At 42.5% G+C, this 25,511-nt stretch overlaps 1 protein-coding gene across 37 annotated transcripts in view; it reads right to left on the bottom strand.

The window, feature by feature from the left end:
* Nucleotides 1-5,397, bottom strand: part of EBF3 (EBF transcription factor 3) — a 202,748-nt gene extending 197,351 nt beyond the window's left edge. For 11 of the 37 annotated variants that reach the window (XM_069753918.1, XM_069753905.1, XM_069753916.1 and 8 more), the window contains exons 1-4: nt 4,619-4,883; nt 4,238-4,394; nt 1,913-1,976; nt 1,350-1,405 (exon numbers count right to left, since the gene is read on the bottom strand). In XM_069753918.1, the coding sequence (XP_069610019.1) occupies nt 1,350-1,405; nt 1,913-1,976; nt 4,238-4,394; nt 4,619-4,752 (411 nt within the window). In that variant the 5' untranslated portion in view covers nt 4,753-4,883. Of the gene's footprint in view, nt 1-1,349; nt 1,406-1,912; nt 1,977-4,237; nt 4,395-4,618 lie in introns of all 37 variants that reach the window. The other 26 variants (XM_069753931.1, XM_069753920.1, XM_069753934.1 and 23 more) reach the window with 12 other exon arrangements.
* Between the last annotated feature and the right edge of the window lie 20,114 nt (nt 5,398-25,511).

Raw genomic sequence — 25,511 nt, 5'->3', positions numbered from 1 at the left:
GTGGCATCAGTGACAAATCCGAAATTAACTGGGCTAAGAAGACAACACAAACAACAAGTTTGTTCTTTTGCCTGCGCGTTAATATTTCTGCAATAAGATAGGGAAGTCAGTAAACTCCAAAATGTTCCAATTTATTATATTAGTCAGATTATCATTAATATATATTATATTATAACATAAATATATTATTATAAAAGATATATATATATAAAAGTTATTGGCAAAGATATTTAGAGATAAATAGATAGATGATAGATAATAGATAGATAATAGATAGATAATATATAGATAGATAATAGATAGATAGATAGATAGATAAATAGATAGATAATAGATAGATAGGTACATAATAGATAGATAAATAGATAGATAGATAGATAGATAGATAGATAGATAGATAGATAGATATGGGATAGATAGATAGATAGATGATAGATAGATAGGTAGATAATAGATAGATAAATAGATAGATAGATAATAGATAGATATGGGATAGATAGATAGATAGATAATAGATAGATAGATAGATAGATAGATAGATAGATAGATAGATAGAGATAGGGCATTGGACTATTGAATGAATTCCACTGTGTTGTCCCTCCTTATAATTGCTGTGGATTTTATTGATAACCTCTAGTTCCTATCAGGGAAGTTGTACACGACAGGTTAAATTATTTAATAAGCACCTAGGTGTAATTATGTTATTTACAAGCTGTGACAGAGACTGGGTGATGGAGGCAGGGAATGGACGGGTTCTGGTGACCCCTGGAGCTTGGAGCTTGAATTATGGAGATGGGGGACTAAGAGGTGAAGAGAGAGCAGATAGGAACAAGCTGCCTTTTCACCCTACTACATATATAATAATAACATGGGGATCTATACAATGCAAAATGAATTATGATAGATAGATAGATAGATAGATAGATAGATAGATAGATAGATAGATAGATAGGGGATAGATGATAGATAGATACATAATATATAGATACATAATAGATAGGCAGATAATACATAGATAGATAGATAGATAGATAGATAGATAGATAGGGGATAGATGATAGATAGATACATAATAGATAGATAGATAGATAGATAGATGTTAGATAGATAGATAGATAGATAGATAGATAGATAGATAGATAATAGATAGATACATAATAGATAGATAGATACATAACAGATAGATAGATAGATAGATAGATAGATAGATAGATAGATAGATAGATAGATAGATAGATAGATAGATAATAGATAGAGGCTGTAGATTCTTCATAAGTCACTATATTAAAAATGAAGTATATATCAGATACAAACTTTTCACTCCTTGCAATGAAACTAAATCTCCTCACCTGTTTGGTCATTGAATCTATTAGCCGAACGTATAAATCTTGTTCAGTTCTAACTCCTGTGTAGGGAAAAAAATATATATATAAGTTGTCTATCATTATAATTATTATGATATATAATTATAACATGAAGTTCATCATCAGTAATCATAGCCAATATTATTAGTATTATGATTTGTCCAGAAAAAAAGAACCCCATACATACTGGGAATATATATTGTATTTCTTATATTATTTTAATCTATTTGATTATTTTGCCTTTCATATTAATGGTTTATTTATTCTGTTTTACCATTTTATTTATTCTTTTTTTTATCGTATTCCTTTGCATTTATCTTAACACAAATATTATAGAAAGTTCATGTCATGTGCGGCAGATTGACTATGGATAGGTGTGATGAAGAACTTGTTGGCTTCATTCCATTCTAGAAATGTTAGATATAACAATTATATTTAATGACAGCTACAAATGGATAAGGTCTTCATTTGCTGCAGTGAAAGTGTCGAAATATTGAACATTTTTCTCTGTTAGAATGGTGACTATGGATGCACTAATAAGCACTTACCATTACTATATAACAGCTGCAGTTTGTAGTGAATCCCATTGTTAGTTTTTTCACTGTTAGGCTCCTGGAAATAATAGCAGAGTGTTACTTTGTGCAACAATGATCACATTTTTGCCCTTTCCTGGTGACATAATTCTCAGTACATAGGGTCTTGGGTTTCCAGAGTTTACACTCCCTGCTCCTGGTGCTCAGGTGTCAGGGGCAAAATATAATGGGATCCTCAGAGCTCCTAAATCCATCCATATGTCATTATAAGTTTCTAATTTATTAGCAAAGGGGGCAGATATACACGTGGTGATGCTTTTGTATCTGCAAGACACTTAGAGTTAATTCTGAAAATATTACAAAAAAAAATAATTAAAATAAAATTTTGGGTAGAGATTATTTTTTTGTGCACAGTGAATGGGGTGATTAAATCTATCCTAAGCCTAGGCAACACAATAGGGCGATTATATTAATGTCCATTCAGGGGGATAAGTTTTACTCCAAAATTCAAAGATAACATTTCCATTTATCACCCGGAATAGTATTATTTCCATGCATATATTGTAAGGGAGGTGATGAGTGATATATATTAAATATATACTAAGTACAGTAATACTTGGGGGGGGGGGGGGTCAAAAGAATATTATTTATCAGCAGTTTATATCATTTTTTTTCCAGTTTGAGGATATTTTATCAGAATGTTATTAGCTTATGTTTATAAATACGCAAAGAAGTGATACAAAGTATCACTTTTCAATTGAGATAGGGGATAACATGGATATTTCTGGACAGATTGTTATTATATCATTTTTAATCTAAGGATATTCATGGCATACACTTATACTACATTGTTTGTATAGGGGAGTTGGTAAATAAATCTATTTTAAATAAATTTCATGCACATGTTATGGGGTAATGCTAGTTTTATTGGACTCTTAAAAGAAAATATTTTTAATCTTTTAATCATGATCCGTATACATAAGTTATTCAGAGGGGGTTCATTGTTATTTTACAACTTCTGAGTGATGATCAATATATTTTAATACATATAGGGGGTAATGATCGATATGTCATAGTATATATAGGGGTAATTATCAATATTTTGTAACAGATATGGGAGGTAATAATCAATATATTATATATAGGAGTAATGATCAATATATTATATATAGGTGGTAAATATATGTAGGTAATTATCATTATGTTATTATATATGGGAGGTAATTATCAATATATTATATATATAGGGGATAATGATAAATATATTATAATATATAGGCTTTAATGATCTATATATTATTATTTCTATGGATAATGGTCAATATATTATTATACACAGGGATAATGATCAATGTATTGTGATATATAGGGGTAATTATCAATATATTATATATATAGGGGTAGTGATCAATATATTATTATATATAGGGGTAATTATCAATATATTATTATATACAGGGATAATGATCAAGATATTATTATATATAGCTGTAATGATCAATATATTATTATATACAGGGGTATTGATCAATGTATTATGATATTTATAGGGGTAATGATCAATATATTATTATATACAAGGAAAATGATCAAGATATTATTATATGTAGAGGTAATGAGCAATATATTATTATATACAGGGGTATTGATCAATGTATTATTATATTTATAGGGGTAATGATCAATATATTATTATATACAGGGATAATGATCAAGATATTATTATATATAGGTGTAATGATCAATATATTATGATATACAGGGGTAGTGATCAATGTACTATGATATTTATAAGGGTAATGATCAATATATTATTATATACTGGGATAATGATCAAGATATTATTATATATAGGTGTAATGATCAATATATTATGATATACAGGGATAGTGATAAATGTACTATGATATTTATAGGAGTAATGATCAATATATTATTATATACAGGGGTAATGATCAATGTATTATGGTATTTATAAGGGTAATGATCAATTTATTATTATATACAGTGGCAATGATCAGTGTATTATGCTATATGCATGGGGTAATATAATCAATATATTACATTACACATATGAGTGATGATCGACGCCATATATTATGTTACCAATAGTCTAAGAATAAGGGAGATATAATCAAATTGATGCATTAAATTTAGAGGGTAGATATTTAATATACAATATTCTATATAAGGGGTTGAAGTTTAATATATGTTAATTCATTGCAGGGTGATATCCAATATATTCTATTAATTGCAATTAATTATATCGGGGTGATGATTATGTATGGATTCCATTCTATGCAGCAATGTGTGATAAATGTGTTCCATGCAGAAACTTACTTTATCCTTCTCCACAAAGTCCACAAAGGCTGTCCTCTCAATTTCCACCGGCTGCCCCTGCCTGTCGTAGAGAGCCAGCACGAAGTGGAAAAAATTGGACTTCCTGAGGTTGGAAGGCGGCTGCTTCTCGAAATGTGCCCGAGCAAGCCCCACACCACTGCGGGAGGAAAGGAGAGAAGGGCCGGGTGAGAGGAGGGCAGCTGACCCCAGGCTGGCACATGGAGAGGGGCATGATGTGAGGAGCAGCCAGGCAGGAGGACATGTGCCACCACCACCACCACACTGGAGGCTCGTGTAACCAGACACAGGGAGATTGTCACTGATACAGACCATTGAGGGGGGATGACAAATAAAACCCACCGTCATTTGGCAGACACATACCTTTGGGCGGCTGTATTAGCATCCACTACCCCTGCTGTATGCATCCATGATCGGACTGGATTCATCCCACCTCCCAGCGGTTCCTCTTTCATGGTGGTCCCACCTCTTGGTATATTTTCCTGAATCCCAAACATTAAAACTGAATTTTTGGGCAACAATTAGCTCCTATCAAAATGAAGGTTCAAAAAAAATACAAAATAATAATATAAAAATGAAATTTAAGAAAAAAAAAAAAAAAGAAGGAAATGTCCCAGGTCTTCTTCTCCTTCTTCTCGTCTTCTCCTTGCTTTTCCGCGGCTGATGTTCTCCTTGATGATGATGACTTTACTCCCCAGGATCAGTAGGGTAGACCCAAGCTGAAGTCCTTTTTTCGCTTCTTTTTTGTTGTTTCTGGCACAATAGTCACAATTCGCAGAGCACTTGGAGCCGCTTCCAGGAGTTGTGCTGGAGTTCAGCTGGGTGATGGATACGGGATAATAATAATAAAGGACCACTAGGAGCTCGCGATGGCGAGGCAGAGAGGAGGATAAATGGCTTTTTTTGTGGCTTGTTGGTTGAAGCTTCTCAATGTGGTGTCATCATCTCCAGCAACAAAACAGCATCAAAAAAGCTTCAGGACACTGCTGAATCGACCACTTCTGGCAGCGATCTCCTGCTCCAAAAGACAAATAAACTGAGACATGAGGCTGCTGCTCACAGGAGAGAGCTGGATGAGGGGCCTCGGCGTCCTGCACGATGGATGGAAGCAACAAAACTCAGCCCTCTCTCCCCCAGGACTGGAACCTTTCCCGGGAGCCAAAACTCTAAACCCCCGGGAGCAGCACTGTCAGCTGCTGACGTGAGCGGGGCAGGACTATGGCCAAATATGGCGAGCCTCCTCCTCCTCCACCTCCTCCTCCTCCTCCTCCACCACCTCCTCTTCCTCCTCCTCCTCCCGCCGCCTGGACTGTGCAGACAGAGCAGCTCTGCTTCTCCAGTGCTGAGTGCCTGCTGCTGCCTGCACCGCTCCCCCTGACCACCCGATCACCCTGCTGCTGCCTGCACCGCTCCCCCTGATCACCCGATCACCCTACTGCTGCATGCACCGCTCCCCCTGATCACCCTACTGCTGCATGCACCGCTCCCCCTGATCACCCTACTGCTGCCTGCACCGCTCCCCCTGATCACCCTGCTGCTGCCTACACCGCTCCCCCTGATCACCCTGCTGCTGCCTGCACCGCTCCCCCTGATCACCCTACTGCTGCCTGCACCGCTCCCCCTGATCACCCTACTGCTGCCTGCACCGCTCCCCCTGATCACCCTGCTGCTGCCTACACCGCTCCCCCTGATCACCCTACTGCTGCCTGCACCGCTCCCCCTGATCACCCTGCTGCTGCCTACACCGCTCCCCCCGATCACCCGATCACCCTACTGCTGCATGCACCGCTCCCCCCGATCACCCTACTGCTGCATGCACCGCTCCCCCCGATCACCCGATCACCCTACTGCTGCATGCACCGCTCCCCCCGATCACCCTACTGCTGCATGCACCGCTCCCCCCGATCACCCTGCTGCTGCCTGCACCGCTCCCCCTGATCACCCGATCACCCTGCTCACAGTGCACGGGATGCTCTATTTTACATATCAGCAGTCAATGAAGTTATCATTCAGCCAAATAAATCTGGAGGGAAACATATGATGCCAGACACAGTCCCTTTAATGCACTAATATATATATATATATATATATATATATATATATATATATATATATATATATATATATATATATATATATATATATATATATATATTCATAAATATATGCATCTACAGTCTAATACACTGATGTATATATACATATATATATATATATATATATATCTATATATCTAAACCTATCTCTATATACACCTCTACGTGTTCATTACCGCAGACACAGAAACTATTTAATGTACAACATTATCTTAATTGACAAAAAGTAAAATTTCCTTTATAATTATAATCGCACCAGTGCAAAAATTACACACATCTACATTCAACTGCTTGTAACATATATATTCTCATTTTCTCCCTCTGTTATATGTAACAGGAGAGGGAGAAAATGAGAATATTACTTACGGGGAAGTGTAAACATTCACCATGTGGATTTTCATAGATATTATCAGTCTGATAACACATAATTTGGACAGACACAGCTGCAAGTTTATATATATATATATATATATATATTAACATCACTCACAAGGGACTGCACAGATCACATATTTCTATCAGTACTAAGGTACTTTACATATACACACATATTACACACATGTTACATATATATCACATATATTACACATACAATACACACTTACATATATTGCACAGATATATTATGTACATACATATATTACATATATATATGATACACATATATTACATATATACATATATTACACACACACACATATATATATATATATATATATATATATATATATATATATATATATATATATTGCACACACTTATATATTAGAGCAATCGATCCAAGCACTAGTGCAGCGCTGTAATAATGATCACCATGGGCAGCAATATGTTAAGTGCATAAACTCCCACCCTGGCTCTTGTCAGATCCTGTTTCCACTTGGAGTGATTTATTGTTCTCCACTGATCCCCCCCTATCCCCCTTTCCATATTCCTTTGCTCCATAGACTAAGGATAGAAATGAAGGGGAAATGGTGTAAAGTGAAGTTTCCTCAGTGCCCGGTTCTGTGCAGCAGCAGAAGTTCTGATCAGGGCAGGTCGGAGTGCTCGGAGCTGCCTGCTGCACTGGTGACAACATGTGGGGAATGTTTTCTAACACCTAAGTGTAATTAATATCAATAAAGATGGGGGATAGAAGAGAGAAGCGGATGGTGCTGAGTGCAGTCCCTGTCATTTATAGGGAGGAAGGGACCCCATTACTTTCTACAGGGACCCACTGCTACATTTCTGGGAATCCAGGGTACATAGGATGTCAGGGATGTGCAGGCTGGAATGGCCGGGAAGAGACAGTTTCCATCAAATGTGGGATAGACTTGTATTATTATAATGATTATGTTAGTTTGTATTATAATGATCACTATGTAACAATAAATAACTAATATTAATGATGATCTGAGAAGCTATAGAAGGTAGCGGGCAGCACTGGTGGACAATTGTCAGGGTGGGAAGGAGGGTGCTGTAATATTTTAATAATGAATGGGTGAGGATTGAAGCCCCCAGTGCAGTGTCAAGGGAGCCCCCTTTGCCAGGACCAGGGGGATGTATTCAGACACAATCTATTTTGCTGGTGTTGGGGGGTTAATGACTATTGCCAAAGATAAGTGAATTATCAAAGCTATTGCTGCAGACCGATCGCAGAAATCCATTACATAGCTGCCGTCTAATTAAATACCTAAGTATAATAAAATCATATTTTATGACTATTTGAGAGTAATGAGATTAGTCCTTAGAAGAAATCGCCCCATATTAAAGATGCCACTGTCTATAGAATGTTAATAACCTTAAATCAAAGTCTGCGGGGAAAAAAAAAACTATGCAGAAAGGGGGGGAAAGATTTGGAGGTTTTTCTTTTCCGAAATATAAAAATAAATAAATAAAAGTAAAACAGAATGAAATCAATTTAGAATAATTGTCATCATCGAAAGCAAAGGCAGAAGAGACGAAAATAATAACTAATCTGAAAAAAAAAAATCAATGCTGTTCACACACACAAAAAAAAATTATCGGCAAATCTGGAAACAAAAATCTGATTCTAGAGAAATGATGGTTTCATATAAATATTTCTGGGGGTAAATTGTATAGTGATAGGAAAACCTGCCCAAGGCTGCCGCGATGTCTGCACGGTAGGCAGAGGGTTAAAGCGATCCGATCGTTCCTGTGAAAGTGTGAAAGAAGCGGCCGGCGATCCTAATCCGGCCTCATTTACAGTCTCTTTAATGCAGATTACACGCGCCAGGGCGATTTCAATCTGATTCCCAAATTAGGAGATTTACCAGCAAATCCCTTTAAATCTGATGGTGTTGACTAAAGAGAGAAGAAGTCGCAGGAAGCCAATGGCGGAGGGGCCGAGGCAGCCCCCCACAATAGCCCTAAACCTCCCTGACAAGGCCGGCAGCTGCCCCGCTATTCGGGGCCATATTAAGGCGAAATGAATGCAAATCTGCGCTCAGAAGCCATCTGGCCACCAAGAGGGGAATCAGCTGCCGCACAACAGGCTCCGAGCCTCAATGTCTTCTACCTCATTTTCTACATCATCTGCTCCTGCACCCAAAGCGTGGAGAATGGGCTCTTTATCATCCACCAAGTTTATCTTATTGTCACTCTCCGGGCTCAGTGCAGCGAGCACCAAAGCCACAGGGCTGTATACTGGGGGCTAGCGGCCTCAGATGGCGGTATACTGGGGGCTAGCGGCCACATAGGACTGTATATATATATACTGGGGGCTAGCGGCCTCAGATGGCGGTATACTGGGGGCTAGCGGCCACATAGGATTGTATATATATATATATATATATATACTGGGGGCTAGCGGCCTCAGATGGCGGTATACTGGGGGCTAGCGGCCACATAGGACTGTATATATATATATATATATATATACTGGGGGCTAGCGGCCTCAGATGGCGGTATACTGGGGGCTAGCGGCCACATAGGACTGTATATATATATATATATATATATATATATATATATATATACTGGGGGCTAGCGGCCTCAGATGGCGGTATACTGGGGGCTAGCGGCCACATAGGATTGTATATATATATATATATATACTGGGGGCTAGCGGCCTCAGATGGCGGTATACTGGGGGCTATAGTGGTCACGTAGGATTGTATATATGTATACTGGGGGCTAGCGGCCACATAGGACTGTATATATATATACTGGGGGCTAGCAGCCTCAGATGGCGGTATACTGGGGGCTAGCGGCCACATAGGATTGTATATATATATATATATACTGGGGGCTAGCGGCCTCAGATGGCGGTATACTGGGGGCTATAGTGGTCACGTAGGATTGTATATATGTATACTGGGGGCTAGCGGCCTCAGATGGCGTTATACTGGGGGCTAGCGGCCACATAGGACTGTATATATATATATATATATACTGGGGGCTAGCAGCCTCAGATGGCTGTATACTGGGGGCTAGCGGCCACATAGGACTGTATATATATATACTGGGGGCTAGCGGCCTCAGATGGCGGTATACTGGGGGCTAGCGGCCACATAGGACTGTATATATATATACTGGGGGCTAGCGGCCTCAGATAGCGGTATACTGGGGGCTAGCGGCCACATAGGACTGTATATATATATACTGGGGGATAGCGGCCTCAGATGGCGGTATACTGGGGGCTATAATGGCCACATAGGATTGTATATATATATATATATACTGGGGGCTAGCGGCCTCAGATGGCTGTATACTGGGGGCTAGCGGCCACATAGGATTGTATATATATATACTGGGGGCTAGCGGCCTCAGATGGCTGTATACTGGGGGCTAGCGGCCACATAGGACTGTATATATATATATACTGGGGGCTAGCGGCCTCAGATGGCTGTATACTGGGGGCTAGCGGCCTCAGATGGCTGTATACTGGGGGCTAGTGGCCACATAGGATTGTATATATATATACTGGGGGCTAGCAGCCTCAGATGGCTGTATACTGGGGGCTATAGTGGCCACATAGGACTGTATATATATATACTGGGGGCAAGCGGTCTCAGATGGCGGTATACTGGGGGCTATAATGGCCACATAGGATTGTATATATATATACTGGGGGCTAGCGGCCTCAGATGGCTGTATACTGGGGGCTAGCGGCCTCAGATGGCGGTATACATGGACTGGGGCTATAGTGGCCACATAGAACTATATATATATATACTGGGGCTATAGTGGCCACATAGGATTGTATATATATACTGGGGGCTAGCAGCCTCAGATGGCGGTATACATGGACTGGGGCTATAGTGGCCACATAGGATTGTATACATATACTGGGGTAGAGTGGCCACATAGGACTGTATATATGTACTGGGGGTATAGTCGCCACATAGGACTGTGTATATGTACTGGACTATAGTGGCTACATAGGGCTGTATACTGTATATGTACTGGGGTATAGTGGCCACATAGAGTTGTATATATGTACTGGGGCTATAGTGGCCACATAGGGCTGTATATATGTACTGGGGGTATAGTGGCCACATAGGGCTGTATATATGTACTGGGGTATAGTGGCCACATAGGGCTGTATATATCTACTGGGGATATAATGTCCACATAGGGCTGTATATATGTACTGGGGTATAGTGGCCACAGAGGGCTGTATATATGTACTGGGATATAGTGTCCACATAGGACAGTATATATGGACTGGGGATATAGTGGCCACATAGGACTGTATATATGTACTGGGGGTATAGTGGCCACATAGGACAGTATATATGGACTGGGGATATAGTGGCCACATAGGGCTGTATATATGTACTGGGGTATAGTGGCCACATAGGGCTGTATATATGTACTGGGGATATAGTGGCCACATAGGGCTGTATATATGTACTGGGGTATAGTGGCCACATAGGGCCGTATATATGTACTGGGGTATAGTGGCCACATAGGGCTGTATATATGTACTGGGGATATAGTGTCCACATAGGACTGTATATATGTACTGGGCGTATAGTGGCCACATAGGACTGTATATATGTACTGGGGATATAGTGGCCACATAGGGCCGTATATATGTACTGGGGTATAGTGGCCACATAGGGCTGTATATATGTACTGGGGGTATAGTGGCCACATAGGACAGTATATATGTACTGGGGATATAGTGGCCACATAGGGCCGTATATATGTACTGGGGTATAGAGGCCACATAGGGCTGTATATATGTACTGGGGATATAGTGGCCACATAGGGCTTTTATATATGTACTGGGGGTATAGTGGCCACATAGGACTGTATATATGTACTGGGGATATAGTGGCCACATAGGACTGTATATATGTACTGGGCGTATAGTGGCCACATAGGACTGTATATATGTACTGGGGATATAGTGGCCACATAGGACTGTATATATGTACTGGGCGTATAGTGGCCACATAGGACTGTATATATGTACTGGGAGTATAGTGGCCACATAGGACTGTATATATGTACTGGGCGTATAGTGGCCACATAGGACTGTATATATGTACTGGGGATATAGTGGCCACATAGGACTGTATATATGTACTGGGGATATAGTGGCCACATAGGACTGTATATATGTACTGGGCGTATAGTGGCCACATAGGACTGTATATATGTACTGGGGATACAGTGGCCACATAGGACTGTATATATGTACTGGGCGTATGGTGGCCACATAGGACTGTATATATGTACTGGGCGTATAGTGGCCACATAGGACTGTATATATGTACTGGGGGTATAGTGGCCACATAGGGCTGTATATATGTACTGGGGGTATAGTGGCCACATAGGGCTGTATATATGTACTGGGGATATAGTGGCCACATAGGGCTGTATATATGAACTGGGGGTATAGTGGCCACATAGGGCTGTATATGTACTGGGCGTATAGTGGCCACATTGGACTGTATATATGTACTGGGGATATAGTGGCCACATAGGGCTGTATATATGTACTGGGGGTATAGTGGCCACTTAGGGCCGTATATATGTAGTGGGGATATAGTGGCCACATAGGGCTGTATATATGTACTGGGGGTATAGTGGCCACATAGGACTGTGTATATGTACTGGACTATAGTGGCTACATAGGGCTGTATACTGTATATGTACTGGGGTATAGTGGCCACATAGAGTTGTATATATGTACTGGGGCTATAGTGGCCACATAGGGCTGTATATATGTACTGGGGGTATAGTGGCCACATAGGGCTGTATATATGTACTGGGGTATAGTGGCCACATAGGGCTGTATATATGTACTGGGGATATAATGTCCACATAGGGCTGTATATATGTACTGTGGGTACTGTGGCCACATAGGACTGTATATATGTACTGGGGATATAGTGGCCACATAGGGCTGTATATATGTACTGGGGTATAGTGGCCACAGAGGGCTGTATATATGTACTGGGATATAGTGTCCACATAGGACAGTATATATGGACTGGGGATATAGTGGCCACATAGGACTGTATATATGTACTGATGGTATAGTGGCCACATAGGACAGTATATATGGACTGGGGATATAGTGGCCACATAGGGCTGTATATATGTACTGGGGTATAGTGGCCACATAGGACTGTATATATGTACTGGGGTATAGTGGCCACATGGGGCTGTATATATGTACTGGGGATATAGTGGCCACATAGGGCTGTATATATGTACTGGTGTATAGTGGCCACATAGGGCTGTATATATGTACTGGGGATATAGTGTCCACATAGGACAGTATATATGGACTGGGGATATAGTGGCCACATAGGACTGTATATATGTACTGGGGGTATAGTGGCCACATAGGACAGTATATATGTACTGGGGATATAGTGGCCACATAGGGCCGTATATATGTACTGGGGTATAGTGGCCACATAGGGCTGTATATATGTACTGGGGATATAGTGGCCACATAGGGCTTTTATATATGTACTGGGGGTGTAGTGGCCACATAGGACTGTATATATGTACTGGGGATATAGTGGCCACATAGGACTGTATATATGTACTGGGCGTATAGTGGCCACATAGGACTGTATATATGTACTGGGGATATAGTGGCCACATAGGACTGTATATATGTACTGGGCGTATGGTGGCCACATAGGACTGTATATATGTACTGGGCGTATAGTGGCCACATAGGACTGTATATATGTACTGGGGGTATAGTGGCCACATAGGGCTGTATATATGTACTGGGGGTATAGTGGCCACATAGGGCTGTATATATGTACTGGGGTATAGTGGCCACATAGGGCTGTATATATGTACTGGGGATATAATGTCCACATAGGGCTGTATATATGTACTGTGGGTACTGTGGCCACATAGGACTGTATATATGTACTGGGGATATAGTGGCCACATAGGGCTGTATATATGTACTGGGGTATAGTGGCCACAGAGGGCTGTATATATGTACTGGGATATAGTGTCCACATAGGACAGTATATATGGACTGGGGATATAGTGGCCACATAGGACTGTATATATGTACTGGGGGTATAGTGGCCACATAGGACAGTATATATGGACTGGGGATATAGTGGCCACATAGGGCTGTATATATGTACTGGGGTATAGTGGCCACATAGGGCTGTATATATGTACTGGGGTATAGTGGCCACATAGGGCTGTATATATGTACTGGGGATATAGTGGCCACATAGGGCTGTATATATGTACTGGTGTATAGTGGCCACATAGGGCTGTATATATGTACTGGGGATATAGTGTCCACATAGGACTGTATATATGTACTGGGGGTATAGTGGCCACATAGGACAGTATATATGTACTGGGGATATAGTGGCCACATAGGGCCGTATATATGTACTGGGGTATAGTGGCCACATAGGGCTGTATATATGTACTGGGGATATAGTGGCCACATAGGGCTTTTATATATGTACTGGGGGTGTAGTGGCCACATAGGACTGTATATATGTACTGGGGATATAGTGGCCACATAGGACTGTATATATGTACTGGGCGTATAGTGGCCACATAGGACTGTATATATGTACTGGGGATATAGTGGCCACATAGGACTGTATATATGTACTGGGCGTATGGTGGCCACATAGGACTGTATATATGTACTGGGCGTATAGTGGCCACATAGGACTGTATATATGTACTGGGGGTATAGTGGCCACATAGGGCTGTATATATGTACTGGGGGTATAGTGGCCACATAGGGCTGTATATATGTACTGGGGATATAGTGGCCACATAGGGCTGTATATATGTACTGGGGGTATAGTGGCCACATAGGGCTGTATATATGTACTGGGCGTATAGTGGCCACATTGGACTGTATATATGTACTGGGGATATAGTGGCCACATAGGGCTGTATATATGTACTGGGGGTATAGTGGCCACTTAGGGCCGTATATATGTAGTGGGGATATAGTGGCCACATAGGGCTGTATATATGTACTGGGAGTATAGTGGCCACATAGGGCTGTATATATGTACTGGGGGTATAGTGGCCACATAGGGCTGTATATATGTACTGAGGGTATAGTGGCCACATAGGACTGTATATGTACTGGGTGTATAGTGGCCACATAGGACTGTATATATGTACTGGGGATATAGTGGCCACATAGGGCTGTATATATGTACTGGGGTTATAGTGGCCACATAGGGCCGTATATATGCACTGGGGATATAGTGGCCACATAGGGCTGTATATATGTACTGGGGGTATAGTGGTCACATAGGACTGTATATATGTACTGGGGCTGTAGTGGTCACATAGGACTATATATATGTACTGGAGCTATCGTGGAGACATAGGACTGTATATATGTACTGGGGCTATAGTGGTCACACAGAACTGTATATATGTACTGGGGCTATAGTGGTCACATAGAACTGTATATATGTACTGGGGCTATAGTGGAGACATAGGACTGTATATAGGTACTGGGACTATATTGACCGCATAGAACTGTATATATGTACTGGGGCTATAGTGGTCACATAGAACTGTATATATGTACTGGGGCTATAGTTGCTGCATAAGACTGTATGCATGGACTGGGGCTATAGTGAACACATAGGACTTTATATATGTACTGGGGCTATAGTGGTCACATAGAACTGTATATATGTACAGGGGCTATAGTGACCACGTAGAACTGTATGCATGGACTGGGGCTATAGTGACCACATAGGACTGTATGAATGGACTGGGGATATAGTGGCCACATAGGACTTTATATATGTACTGGGGCTATAGTGGTCACATAGGGCTGTATATATGTACTGGAGCTATATTGGCCACATGGGACTGTATATATACTATATATATATATATATATATATATATATATATATATATATGAACACAGCAGCACGTGTACATGTGAAAACACAGACAAATATTCAATATGAATTATACTTCTCAAAAATATTTTTTCACAAAAAATTTTTCAACATTTTTTTTTTCATAAAACTTACAGTTATTGATGAAATTAAGCGCATGAATTGGCCAAATCATGTGTGCCCATCAACCACGGCAAGGTGATCTCCCTCTGATGTTTTTTCTCTCTCTCTCTCTCTATATATATATATATATACTGGGGCTAAAGTGACAACAGAGGAATGTGTACATGTTCTGGAACTATAGTGGCCACTTAGGACTGTATACATGTATTGGGGCTATAGTGACCACATAGGACTGTATATATGTACTGGGGCTATAGTCAGGGCCGTATTTGCCACTAGGCACTTGAGGGCACGTGCCTAGGGCGGCAGGATGTGGGGGGTGTACTCCCTCCCTCCCGCCCCCTCCCTGAAGACTTGATACTCACCCTCCTCCAGCGGTGCCTGCTGCAACTCCGTGACAGCACCGGTAGCTCATCCTGTCCTCAGCGGTCACGTGGTACCGCTCATTAATGTGATGAATATGGACACATATGGGAGGATGGGAGAGCTAAGCCATGCATACAAGATGGGAGTATGGGCGAGCCGTGCACACAGGGTGGGAGGGTGGGGGAGCCGTGCCATGTATACAGGGTGGGGGAGCCATGTACACAGGGTGGGAGGATGGGGGAGCCGAGCCAGACATACAGGGTGGGGGAGCCATGCATACAGGATGGGAGTATGGGGGAGCCATGCATACAGGATGGGAGGATGGAGAAGCCATGCATACAGGGTTGGAGGATGGGGGAGCCATGCATACAGGATGGGAGAATAGGGGAGCCATGCATACAGGTTGGGAGGATGGGGGAGCTGAGCCATGCATACAGGATGGGAGGACAGGGGAGCCATGCATACAGGATAGGAGGATGGAGGAGCCGAGCCATGCATACAAGATGGTAGGATGGGGAGCCATGCATACAGGGTGGGAGGATGGGGGAGCCATGCATACAGGATGAGGGAACCATGCATACAGAGTGGGAGGATGGGGGAGCCGAGCCATGCATACAGGATGGGAGGATGGGGGAGCCGAGCCATGCATACAGGATGGGAGGATGGGGGAGTCGAGCCATGCATACAAGATGGGAGGATGGGAGAGCCGAGCCATGCATACAAGATGGGAGTATGGGGGAGCCAAGCCATGCATACAACATGGGAGGATGGGGGAGCCGAGCCATGCATACAAGATGGGAGGATAGGGGAGCCTAGCCATGCATACAAGATGGGGGAGCTGAGCCATGCATACAGGATGGGAGAATGGGGGACATGTATGAGGAAACAGTACTGGGGAATGGGGGGCATGTATGAGGAAACAGTATGGGGGAATGGGGGGCATATATGAGGAAACAATATGGGGGATGGGTGCAGGCAGTATGGGGAGCGAACGAGGGAGTGTGTGTGGACACAGTATGAGTAGCGATGTGAAAAATGGATGTGGCAGAGTACAGGGAGTGAGGGTGATGGGATGTGTGCAGACAAAGTATGGGGAGTCAGGTGAGCAGGTAGTATAGAAAGAGAGGGGGTAAATATATGAGGAGACAGGATGATGAACAGGGGGGATGTGAGAGGAGACAGTATGAGGAGGGAGGGGAACAGTGTGAGGAGACAGTATGGGGGCAGAAAAGTGAGTGGGCACAGAATAGAAACTGAGTAGTGGGGGCATAGCATGGAGGGACAGTGTAAGGGCACAGCAAGGAGGGGGCAGTATACCAAGGAGGGGAAGTGTGATGAGAGAGTACAGTATAAATACTGAGCCCTATAGGGGGGACACAGTGTGAGAGGACAGTGTAAAGAGGGGGCCGGAATGGAAAGAAGAGGTCAGTGTGAAGAGCATGTACCATAAGAGGGACAGTGTGGGGGTCATATTTTGTGCAGACAATATAGTGAGGGGCAATTTTTTATTCAGGAGCATTATAATGACACTTGTATCTTTAAGGGCGTCATGTGGAGATTTTCTCCAAAAGAGCGGACAAGATGGAAGTCTGCAGAGACGGCTGTGGATGAGAAAACTCATCATGGGGTCTGGACAAGATGAAGAAAAGAAGAACGGCTCCAGAGACGACGTCATCTATAAGGTACCTGGATATAAATGTTATTTGTGATACTAACTAACGCTCATGTTTTTATTTATGTTAGGAGCATTAAAGGGGATGTCCAGGTTTGTGATGAGTCTGCAGTCATTCTTTGTGACTGTAGACTTCTGAGTTCTCACAGTGCGCACTGCACGCTGTCAGGATTCTCTCGTGCTGGCGATTTACATGCATGCAGTCATGTGCCGACTAGACATGTGTGGCCTCACTCAATGAAAATGAACGGGGCGAGGCCGGGCACGTCTAGTCGGAATGTGGTCAGAAGTATACAAATCGCATGCTTGTGCTGACATGACCGTCCACCGGCAAGGGAGAATCCTGAAATTGTGCAGTGCATTCGTTGTGAGAATTCAGAAGCTGCAATCTCAGGATTCAGCTCTGCAGGTTCCAGTAGTCGTTACATGGACACTTCACTCATATGCGATTTTCACACTTATGGTCCTGTGACATCGAGCTTCTCTTCTGCTTCTCTCTGTTTTTCACTGAACATTGAGAGCATTGGGGAGAGGAGCTCGTGGGTACATGACTAAGTGTGAAAATTGCATGTGTGCTGGGGGGCACCAAAATGAATTCTTGCCCCGGTGCCAGAAACCCTAGATACACCTCTGCCGGTATGCTACAGCGAGCGGTGATTACCGGGTCCGGTGGAGGGAGGTCTGTGCACAGGCAGTGAGGCAGGGACTGAGGGTGTGCACAGCGAGAGAATGGAGACCCGGAGACTGCCCGTCCCAGTCTATGCCGTAGCCTGGAGCCTCATTATCATAGGAATATGTCAGTTAATAAATTATTTTCCTAAAGCTTTATAGTGTAGTTTTAGGTCAGAGAGGGATGGTTAGTAGGGTTGAGCGAAACGGGTTGGCCAGATTCAGAAGTCGCCGACTTTTGGCAAAGTCGGGTTTCATGAAACCCGACCCGACCCCTGTGTGGGGTCGGCCATGAGGTCGGCGATCTTCTGATCTGGAATCGGAATTCCGAAACCGAGTTCCGATATGTTTAAGATGTCGGGAATCGGTATCGGAATTCATATTTAAGTGCAAAATAAAAAATAAAAAATAAAAAATATTGCTATACTCACCCTCGGACGCGCCCTGATTCTCACCGGCAGCCTTCCTTCCCAAGAATGAGCGCCTGAAGGGCCTTCGATAACGTCGCGGCTTGTGATTGGTCGCGTGAGCGGTCACATGGGCGTCACGCGACCAATCACAAGCCACGTCATCATCTAAGGTTCTTCAGGCGCTAATTCTTAGGAAGGAAGCGTCCGAGGGCGCGTCCGAGGGTGAGTATATTCCTAATAGGTTCTAACCCGCCCTGGTTCTAACCCGCAGCTTTCCTTCCTAAGAATCAGGACCTTAGATGACGTCGCGGCTTGTGATTGGTCGCGTGACGCCCATGTGACCGCTCACGCGACCAATCACAAGCCGCGACGTCATCGAAGGTCCTTCAGGTGCTCATTCTTAGGAAGGAAGGCTGCCGGTGAGAACCAGGGCGCATCCGAGGGTAAGTATATCAATATTTTTTATTTTGATTCTTTATTTTACACTTAAATATGGATCCCAGTTTCCTCTCCTTCAGGCCCTGGGAACCATTAGAAACCCAATGCACTGCATCGGGTTTCGTGTTTCAGCCGACCCCGACTTTTCTATAGGATCGGCCAATTTCACTCGACCTGACTTTTGAAAAAGTCGGGTTTCATGAAACCCGACCCGATCCTATAAAAAGAAAAGTCGCTCAACCATAATGGTTAGGGATGAGCTAGCAAGGTGCAGGAGCAGGTAGTGATGGCTACTTGCGGACATGTGCGGCGCTTGCGTTTTTGCACTTGCGGTGATACAAAAAACACTGCTAGCAGTGTTTTTTCCCATTGCTGCAAGTACCGCATTTGCCGGATCGTGGCAAAACCGCAAGTGCCGCACATGTCCGCAAGTCCCATAGGGAATGAATGAGGCCGAACGCAGTGTTGCCGTAAGTCATCCGTTACACGGCAGATGCGGAAAAACTGCCGGATCTGCTGCACAAGGCTACTTTCACATCAGCGATTTATGGCAAAGTCACTGCCGATAGTGTCATACTCACCAATGGGGGAGGCAGCACTAAAAGTGCCTAGAGCAGAAGAAACTCTAGATACGGCCCTGGCTATAGTGACCACATAGGACTGTATACATGTATTGGAGCTATAGTGGCCACATAGGACAGTATATGTGTACTGGGGCTTCAGTTGCCATATAGGACTGTATATATGCACTGAAGCTATAATAATAATCTTTATTTTTATATAGCGCTAACATATTCCGCAGCGCTTTACAGTTTGCACACATTATCATCACTGTCCCCGATTGGGCTCACAATCTAGAATTCCTATCAGTATGTCTTTGGTATGTGGGAGGAAACCGGAGTGCCCGGAGGAAACCCACGCAAACACGGAGAGAACATACAAACTCTTTGCAGATGTTGTCCTAGGTGGGATTAGAACCCAGGACCCCAGCGCTGCAAGGCTGTAGTGCTAACCACTGTGCCACCGTGCTGCCCACAGTGGCCACAAAGGACTGTATATATGTACTGGAGCTATAGGGACCACATAGGACTGTATATATGTACAGGGGCTATAGTGGCCACATAGGACTGTATATATGTACTGGAGCTATAGTGACCACAAAGGACTGTATATATGTACTGGAGTCATAGTGGCCACAAAGGACTGTATATATGTACTGGAGCTATAGGGACCACATAGGACTGTATATATGTACTGGAGCTATAGGGACCACATAGGACTGTATATGTACAGGGGCTATAGTGGCCACACATAGGACTGTATATATGTACTGGAGCTATAGTGACCACAAAGGACTGTATATATGTACTGGAGTCATAGTGGCCACAAAGGACTGTATATATGTACTGGAGCTATAGGGACAAAATAGGACTGTATATATGTACTGGGGCTATAGTGGCCACATAGGACTGTATGCATGTAATGGAACTATAGTGGCCAGATAGGGATGTATATACGTACTGGTGCTATAGTGACCACATAGGGCTGCATATATGTACTGGAGCTATAGGGACCATATAGGACTGTATATATGTACTGGAGCTATAGTGGCCACAGAGGATTGTATCATGGCCGGAGTGGCCATCTGGCAATTCTGGCAAATGCCAGAAGGGCCTGTCTGGTCGTGGGCTGCCTGGTCTGCTACGTTGTTAACAGAATCTGTGTTCTCAAGACACCCATACTGTTAGGAGTTGTGACGGAGGTATCATTACAAATTTTGGTCTTGTAGTAAATCTTCCTTTCCTACATGCAGGGTAATATTAGTAACATATCACATCTGGTGCTTCGGGACGGGGAAAGCATGGGCCTGTGTGATTTCAAATGCCAGGGCTGATTTTCAGCCCCAGTCCGTACCTGGATTGTATATATGTACTAGAGCTATAGGGACAAAATAGGACTGTATATACGTACTGGGGCTATGGTGGCCACATAAGACTGTATATATATGTACTAGAGCTATAGGGACCACATAGGACTGTATATATATAATGGAGCTATATTGACCATCACCAAATACTGTAGGACTGTAAGGGCCCACCAGTAACATTGACTTTGGGGGGAGCCCACTTTTCACCTTCATGCAAATATTATACTACCTTCGTTCACAAATTTACCTATATCTCTATATAATAATAAACTGGGTAGGTTGGTGAATGAATGATGAGATGCTGCTTTTTTCTGTACAGAATGAATCGAGTGAATTATGCCAAGTACTATACATACAGTGGGTTTGGGGGCCCAGATCTACACAGGGGCCCACCGGGGGATTCCCCCGTTACCCTGTGGGCCAGTCCAAGCCTTTCCTTAGAGCTATCTCAATATTTGGGAAAGTGTCCTGCACACCCTTTTCCATGATAAGCTCTTACATGAAAAGTTCAGTGCTGATACCTTTTGGCTCCTCATCTGTGAATAAATTGGCAAATTACCATGACTCTGCCGCTCTGTGCCAGCCACTGAGATGTAGGACCGTAGCCAGGTCCCTATACTTTCTCTTTTGTTAAATGTTCCTGATCATTAGAAACGGTTCACAGCAAAGAGACGTGTATTTTACATGTTTTGAGATATTTATCCCTATATTGGTGGGAGGCCCCCGTTTGGTGGGTGGACCAGGGCCCGGGCACCTTGGGCCCCCCCCCCTACATCCGGGCCTGGTACTGGGGCTATAGTGGCCACATAGGACTTTATACATGTACTGAAGTTATAGTGGCTATATTTGTCAAATAGGATTGTATATATGTACTGGAGCTATATTGGTATATTGGCCATATAGGACTGTATATATATATATATATATATATATATATATATATATATATATATACACACTGGGGCTATACTGACAACAGAGGACTGTATACATGTTCTGGAACTATAGTGACCACTTAGGACTGTACATATGTATTGGAGCTATAGTGGCCACATAGGGTTGCATATATGTACTGTGGATATAGTGGCCACATAGGACTGTATATATGTACTGGGGCTATAGTGACCATATAGGACTGTATATATTTACTGACTCTATAGTGACCACATAGGACTGTATATATGTACTGGGGCTATAGTGGAGACATAGAACTGTATAAATGTACTGATGCTATAGTGATTATATAGGACTGTATATATGTACTGAGGCTATAGTGACCACATAGGACTGTATATATGTACTGGGGCTATAGTGGAGACATAGAACTGTATAAATGTACTGATGCTATAGTGATTATATAGGACTGTATATATGTACTGAGGCTATAGTGACCACATAGGACTGTATATATGTACTGGGGCTATAGTGGAGACATAGAACTGTATAAATGTACTGATGCTATAGTGATTATATAGGACTGTATATATGTACTGAGGCTATAGTGGCCACATAGGACTATATCTATGTACTGCAGCTATAGTGGCCACATAGGACAGTATACATGAACTGGAGTTATAGTGACCACGTAGGACTGTATATATGTTCTGGGGCTACATTGGCCAAATAGGACTGTATATATGTAATGGAGCTATAGTTGCCACATAGGACTGTATAAATATACTGGAGCTATAGTGGCCACATAAAACTGTATATATGTACTAGGGCTATAGTGATCACCCAGGACTGTATACATCTTCTGGAGCTATAGTGGCCACATATGGCTATATATATGTACCAGAGCTATAGGGGCCACATAGAACAGTATATATGTACTGGGGCTTCAGTGTCCACATAGTACTGTACATATGTATTGGAGCTATAGGAACCACTGGAGACATACGGCTGTATATATGTACTGGGGCTATAGTGGCCACAGGACTGTATTCATTTACTCAGGCTGTAGTGGTCACATATACTGTATATATAATCAGAGAAGGAGTCACCAAACTGCCATTAAAGGTATATAAAAATCCATCATTTATTAATAAACATAACAGTAAAATACTAAGATGACATACAGAAAACTCTGGCGCTACCATATACACACCACGACTAATATGGGTGAGGTCCAGTCCTATATACCGCTGTAGATTTACACTTTTCATAGGGATCGTCTATGTGTTACCATGTATGGGAGAACTTGGTTAGCGAACCTGTGACCTCTAGTCGTAGACTCTAGGTGTGGTACTTGGTGCCTGTTACCTATGTCCGTTATTCACGTTATTACCCGATTTTGACTTAGAGTTTTCTGTATGTCATCTTAGTATTTTACTGTTATGTTTATTAATAAATGATGGATTTTTATATACCTTTAATGGCAGTTTGGTGACTCCTTTTCTGATTATATATGTATTGCCTGGGAGTCTTTTCTGTCTGCCCTTGGACTTGCATGTGGCTCTGTTCATATTATTTAAATGTAGTGGTCACATAGTAGTGTATATACAGTACAGAGAAAAAATTTGGACACACCTTCTCATTTAAAGATTTTTCTGTATTTTCATGACTATTAAAATTATACATTCACACTCAAGGCATCAAAACTATGAATTAACACATGTGGAATTATATACTTAACAAAAAAGTGTGAAACAACTGAAAATATGTCTTATATTCTAGGTTCTTCAAAGTAGCCACCTTTTGCTTTGATGACTGCTTTGCACATTCTTGGCATTCTCTTGATGAGCTTGAAGAGGTAGTCACCGGGGATGGTCTTCACTTCACAGGTGTGCCCTGTCAGGTTTAATAAGTGTGATTTCTTGCCTTATAAATGGTGTTGGGACCATCAGTTGTGTTGTGCAGAAGTCTGGTGGATACACAGCTGATAGTCCTACTGAATAGACAGTTAGAATTTGTATTATGGCAAGAAAAAAGCAGCTAAGTAAAGAAAAACGAGTGGCCATCATTACTTTAAGAAATGAAGGTCAGTCAGTCCGAAAAATTGGGAAAACTTTGACAGTGTCCCCAAGTGCAGTGGGAAAAACCATCAAGCGCTACAAAGAAACTGGCTCACATGAGGACCACCCCAGGAAAGAAAGACCAAGAGTCACCTCTGCTTCTGAGCATAAGCTTATCCGAGTCACCAGCCTCAGAAATCGCAGGTTAACAGCAGCTCAGATTAGAGACCAGGTCAATGCCACACAGAGTTCTAGCAGCAGACACATCTCTACAACAACTGTTAAGAGGAGACTTTGTGCAGCAGGCCTTCATGGTAAAATAGCTGCTAGGAAACCACTGCTAAGGACAGGCAACAAGCAGAAGAGACTTGTTTGGGCTAAAGAACACAAGGAATGGACATTAGACCAGTGGAAATCTGTGCTTTGGTCTGATGAGTCCAAATTTGAGATCTTTGGTTCCAACCACCGTGTCTTTGTGCAACACAGAAAAGGTGAACGGATGGACTCTACATGTCTGGTTCCCACTGTGAAGCATGGAGGAGGAGGTGTGATGGTGTGGGGGTGCTTTGCTGGTGACACTGTTGTGGATTTATTCAAAATTGAAGGCATACTGAACCAGCATGGCTACCACAGCATCTTGCAGCGGCATGCTATTCCATCCGGTTTGCGTTTAGTTGTACCATCATTTAATTTTCAACAGGACAATGACCCCAAACACACCTCCAGGCTGTGTAAGGGCTATTTGACCAAGAAGCAGAGTGATAGGGTGCTATGCCAGACATGGACCCAATCGAGATGGTTTGGGGTGAGCTGGACCACAGAGTGAAGGCAAAAGGGCCAACAAGTGCTAAGCATCTCTGGGAACTCCTTCAAGATTGTTGGAAGACCATTCCCGGTGACTACCTCTTGAAGCTCATCAAGAGAATGCCAAGAGTGTGCAAAGCAGTCATCAAAGCAAAAGGTGGCTACTTTGAAGAACCTAGAATATAAGACATAATTTCAGTTGTTTCACACTTTTTTGTTAAGTATATAATTCCACATGTGTTAATTCATAGTTTTGATGCCTTCAGTGTGAATGTACAATTTTAATAGTCATGAAAATACAGAAAAACCTTTAAATGAGGTGTGTCCAAACTTTTGGTCTGTACTGTATGTACTGGAGCTATAGTGACCACAAAGGACTGTATATATGTACTGGAGCTATAGTGTCCACATAGTACTGTATATATGTATTGGAGCTGTAGGGACCAAATAGAA

Source organism: Ranitomeya imitator, chromosome 2 (assembly GCF_032444005.1).
Source record: "Ranitomeya imitator isolate aRanImi1 chromosome 2, aRanImi1.pri, whole genome shotgun sequence".
In the NCBI taxonomy this organism is placed as follows: domain Eukaryota; kingdom Metazoa; phylum Chordata; class Amphibia; order Anura; family Dendrobatidae; genus Ranitomeya; species Ranitomeya imitator.
This window is presented reverse-complemented; position numbering and strand designations above follow the sequence as displayed.